At 41.8% G+C, this 5,488-nt stretch overlaps 1 protein-coding gene across 1 annotated transcript in view; it reads left to right on the top strand.

Annotated features, from left to right (window-relative positions):
* Positions 1–5,030, top strand: part of Atp6ap1l (ATPase, H+ transporting, lysosomal accessory protein 1-like) — a 16,892-nt gene extending 11,862 nt beyond the window's left edge. The window contains exons 6-7 of the mRNA XM_013015851.1: positions 210–450; positions 4,728–5,030. Coding sequence (XP_012871305.1) covers positions 210–450; positions 4,728–5,030 — 544 coding nt within the window. The remainder of the gene's footprint in view (positions 1–209; positions 451–4,727) is intronic.
* Positions 5,031–5,488: the final 458 nt, after the last annotated feature.

Below are 5,488 nucleotides of genomic sequence, written 5' to 3'. Positions count from 1 at the left end.
AGGGGAGGGAAGGGAAGGAGGGAGGGAGGGAGGGAGGAAGGAAGGAAGGAAGGAAGGAAGGAAGGAAGGAAGGAAGGAAGGAGAAAACTGAAGCTTCTCCCTAGGTAGGTTCCACTATCTGACAATAGAGGGCGCCATTGTATCGTTCATGAAATGATGTCCAACTTCTTTGTGCGCTCAAGGTAAAATTGATTCATAATCCTTTTCAGATTCATCTTTACCAATTACAACAAGTTGTCCAGGCAGAGTTGGTTTAGTCTGCACCGAGTTGAGGTTATTTTCAACAATTCAGTTCAAGCAACATTTAATGCAACGGGAATATACGCTTTGTCAAGTTACTCCTACCACTGCCAACGCATCAGCAGCCTGGAGCCACAGGAAGCCCTCTTGTTACCCAGCGACTCGAATGTCCTGTCAAGCTCTTGGGAGGTCACTTTTATTGATTTCCAGGTAATAAACTAAAACCTGTGCTCGGTGCACCTGTGTGTTTGGTGCCAAAGAAACTCAATGTTTGTTTGAAATCACCTGCAACAAAAGATAAGCGAAAGACTTCATGCCTTTAAAATAATGGTTTAGAACAGTCTTTTAAGGTATGAAGTGCAGTAAGATAGAATATTTCCTCTTTCTGTGGCCTCTGAGTCCCTACCACAAGTTTGCTGTACTTTTCAGGTTTATCCAGTCATGATGATTATCTAAATCCTGATGCAGCTGTAGCTGAAGCTCAGAGGCTGACCCTTCCTGGACTGAGAGTTCTTCTGAGGCCCCCGGGACAATTATTTTACTTCCCTTCAGGGAGTGGAGCACTGATGCTATCAGGGAAGATAAGAGGGACTGCAGGGTGGGTGACAGACAGGCTTGGCAGTTAGCATGGGAATGGAATCATCAGCCAAGGGAGTCAAAAATATCCCAGAGATCTTGAAAGTGTTTGAGGAAAGGCATGGGTGTGTGAGAGGTATGCTTTCTTTCTTTTCGCCAGCCAGACGATCCCAGTTTGAGAGACATTCTGTCAGCTTCCTCTAGCTTGTTTTTCCACCTCATTGAAATAGCAAGCATGGCTTCCCACGTGCCTTTTAAGGGCACTTAACAGTCTTTCCATTGGTATCTATGGACATTGATATATAGGTATATGGTGTCCACACACAGGGAAGAAGGGCTGGTGGGCAAGGGAAAGAGCTGGCATTTTGGATTCAGTCAGACCTGATTTCAAATCAATCCTTCTGGTCTACCTTCATGAATGTAAAGAATAATGTATACTTGGATATGTATGAAATGCCCAGGGCCATGTCAGGTATGGGTTAACAATACAACTTGTGAGTCCCTTCTGTTAATGGCTATAATGGCTAAGATAAAAAATTTTAGTTTATATATATATATATATATATATATATATATAAAATGTATATATATATATATATATATATTACAGTTTAAAAAACAAAAGAAATGATCAATGACATGAAGGTACAGTTTAAACAAGAAGAATTAGAAGTCACCAATGGGCTTGGGTTGATGAAAACACAGGATAATCACTGCACTGGCTGGATGTAGTAAAATAATTTATTTTAGAAGCCTCTGGAGCAGTCAGCATAAGAATGAAACACCCAGTTACAACTTCACAGTGAAAACTCGGCTGTGAGGAGAATATTGTTTTCCAGTGTTGTGCAGTGTCCTCAAAAACACCCTACAGTCAGCACAGCACGATGTGTCCTCAGTGAGCTTTGTGAAAGCACCCATAAAGGAAATACATGGCAGAGTGCAAACTCAGAGCAGGAGATGGGAGGTCTTGGGGTAGTAGGTGAGCAATGTACACAATAGGCTGCTTTGCATATCTATAGATTTGTGTGTCTGGTTTATTCTAGGAATAATGTATAGTTGTCCCTCAATAACTACAGTTTTAAATTTTTAAGTTTATTGTAGGGGTTTTTACATATATAAGGTAGTGAGCACATTTTGTGCTGAATTGTTTCAGTAAGTAACAACAACAAAAAGGTCTAGGACAATTTTTTCCTGAATATTTTTAATTCATTGTGGGTGGTTGGTTAAATCCAACCATAGGACTCATGAATGCCTAGAGCTGACTGACTGGGCAAGCACACACAGCATCCCGCCATTTTACCTCAGGAAAATGAGTGAGGCAGGTGAGGTTTGTGTAGCCAGGGTAACAATCCTCAACCACTTCAGCTCCAACTGATTTATGCTTTGAAGTAATTCAGGGCCAAGCTTCCCATTTCTTCTGATTTTCTATTAGAAGTTACACATCTGGATTTTTTCTTTTGCTTGGTAGTGGGGCTTGAACTCTGGGCCTGAGCACTGTCCCTCAGCTCTTCAGCTCAAGGCTAGTGCTCTACCTCTTGAGCCATAACAGCACTTCCAGTTTTCTGGTGGTTTATTGGAGAGAAGAGTCTCACAGACTTTCCTGCCTGGGCTGGCTGGGAACCACGATCCTCAGATCTTAGCCTCCTGAGTAGCTAGGATTACAGGTGTAAACAACCAGGACCCTGCTACATCTAGATTTTTTATGGGGAAATTTCAGGATGTTCAGAATTATGGGCCAGACAAAGGTGACATGTGGGCTCAGTACAGTGTTTGTAACTTGCTCTTGTCAAGTAAGACCTGTTAAGAATTAAGAGGCTGTCAGGCTGAGGATAGTCTCTTTGGTCAGCGTTGCAAAGTCACGTGGGTTATCATTTTTCACCAAGGAACTTAACCCTTCGGGCACCATTCTGAGGAGAGGACTCTGCATAGGAGCAGAGGCAATGGGTGACAGAAGCCAGGATAAGAGTTACCTTCCGAAGCGACTTTGTGTTCAATGTGGTGTACAGACAACTGGGGAACAAGGCCTTTAAGGTGTTAGTAAGTAGCTACAATAGTTCCAGCATGGGCAAATGCTATCTAAGTCATAAAAATGAATTCTCGGTAAAGCACTCAAGGAAAATTCTGTTGTAAAATTTATCCTTAAAGAAACACAAAAAGAAAACAAGTAGGTTTTGGAATGAGGTCATGCTTTTCATTTTGACAGTAGCACTTAGGTGTCAGGGCCTCTTGAACTTTTCCCACTTATAAGTAATTAAGCCATTTATGAGGAAGCTTTTCTTTCTGTTCCATGGACAGAGGTAGAAAGGAGCTAGTGTACAGCTCTTCTAAAAATAGAACAATTATGTATATGGCAAAACAATCCCCTTATCCAATGCTTCATTTTCTGTGGTTTCAGCTAGCCACAGACAACCACTGTCTGAAAATATTAAATGATATCCTTAGAGATTGACTGGCCATGTCCTGATACTGAAACCCACAATATTCCAGACATTTCTATAAAACGGCACAGTATTTGCATGCAGCCTTCTCCCATTTTACTTTCACTAATCTCTAGATTCAATCTCTAGATACAATGCAGAGGACGTGTGAACAGTTACTGTGTATATTACTGTCTTTAGAAAATAGCAAAAAGAAGAAAAGAGAGAGAGGCTTTGAATATATATATATATATATATATATATTATTGTGAAAATACTGTACAGAGGGGTCACAATTACATGGGCAAGATAAAGAGAACATTTCTTATCAAGCATTGTAGCCTCCTCCTCTGTTTCCCCTTCCCATCCCATCCTCCCCCCTCCCCCAACCAATCCTCCTTCCCCCCTACCAAAGTTGTAAAGTTCGTTTCGACATAATGACTTGTACGTCTCATTGTTGCAATGGGTCCACCTGTATCCCTATTTAAACGATTTGTTTTTTCCCTTCCCCTCCACAAATTATAACAACATCAAATATAGTGAAAGCAGGGGTTATACCGTGGGGGAGGGACATACAAAGCAACAAAGAAATAATCTTATAAATGTGTTAGAAACAATTGCATGAAAGAAAAAAAAAACATTTGAATATATTTTTTTAACTCACAGACACAGAACCTATGGCTTTGGAGGCCCAACTGCATACTGTTGTTTCAAGTAACCACAGTGGGTCTTGAGAATTACTCCTTGTGGATAAGAAGGGCCACTGTATGCCTGATAAAGAGGGGTGGTAGTGACAGGAGGAAGAAGAGATGGCACACCAGAAGCTGTGGAGTTACTGACCGAGTCTGACTCGAAGCTGGAGGGCCCAGGGTCATAACGCTTACTGCCACATGACTCTAGGCTCGTTACTTCACTTTCCCATGCCTCAGTTTCCTCCTTATAAAGTAGAATGAAGTAGTAACTTGCTCACGGGCTCTTGTGAATGCTAAATGAATGAAGGCAGTCAGTAATTTTTCTGTTTTACCTTGCCAGGAATCATGACACCCTTCCTTAAAAGCCTCTTCCTGTCTACTTTCTGTCAGAGAATGAAAGGCTGAGGAACTGAGAATTAAACTCTCCTTGAAATTTATACCCACACTTATAAAACTTAGAGTATGCTTTGAACTTGAGAGATGCTACAGTGGTTGTGGTTTTACATGACCTAGAAAGAATCAGATTAAAAGAGGTTTATTTCAGAAACTTAAATTTCATGAGCCCCTTAATTATGACAACTATCCATTCCAGGATTTCTGGGTCAGCTCAGATTTAAAATCAAGTTTCACTGTTTCTATGAAGCATAATCATATTTGTCAGTTCATGTGCTTAAATTATTCAGCAAATGTGGTGATAATATATTAAATTTGGCTAATTAAGGGCCCAGAACCACCAGCCCAAGTGGGAACCGATCTTCGGAGAGAAGGCGTAGGGCTTCAGCTCTTTTCTTTCTCCTGACAGATCCAAGGCTTTACCATCAAGGGAGGGCAATTCTCCAAGGCCCGAGACTGTGCCTCTTCCTTTTCACCTGCTGTTCTGATTGGCCTGGCTATGTCGCTGATCCTGCTGCTGGTGCTGGCCTACGCCCTACACATGCTCATCTACCTGCGCTACCTGGACCGGCACTATGACTTCATCACCTCTCCTGCCCACTTCCCATCACTTAGAGTTCGAGACCGGGCAGAGCAGAAGGAATTGCTTAGGAGCCAGGGAATCGAATATTATGAGTTGAGGAGCCAACAGATCTGCAAAATCTATGTTTAATAGCACAACCTTTCTTCCCCTGGGCTGGGAAATGTGTGGTTTCTCTTCTGTGCTGTTTGATGTGTGAATAGCTTGATTTTTTTTTAAAGAAGTAAACAATGAATGGGTAGATTTTGGGCTTGCAAAGGTATCTTGGCCCTCCCACAGAAACTGTTGCCCCAAACTTACCTTAACAGAGGTTGTGCCAGGATTCATTGTTTGGGGTGAAGAGGAAAGGAGAGAAGGAGAAAGAGAGAGGGGGAGAGAAAGAGAGAGGGAGGAGGGAGAGAGGGAGAGAGAGAACGAGCAGAGAGAGAAGAGAAGAAAGAGAGAGGAGAGAGAGAAGAGAGAAAGAGAGGGAGAGAAAGAAGAGAGAGAGAGAGAGGAGATAAGGATAATATAATACAGAGAAAGTAAAACATACTTGGTGTTCTTGCAGGTCTCTTTGCCTGTTCCAGTTTGAATATAATAAAAATAGA

This window comes from Dipodomys ordii, unplaced genomic scaffold (assembly GCF_000151885.1).
Source record: "Dipodomys ordii isolate 6190 unplaced genomic scaffold, Dord_2.0 Scaffold28, whole genome shotgun sequence".
Taxonomy (NCBI): Eukaryota; Metazoa; Chordata; class Mammalia; order Rodentia; family Heteromyidae; genus Dipodomys; species Dipodomys ordii.
This window is presented reverse-complemented; position numbering and strand designations above follow the sequence as displayed.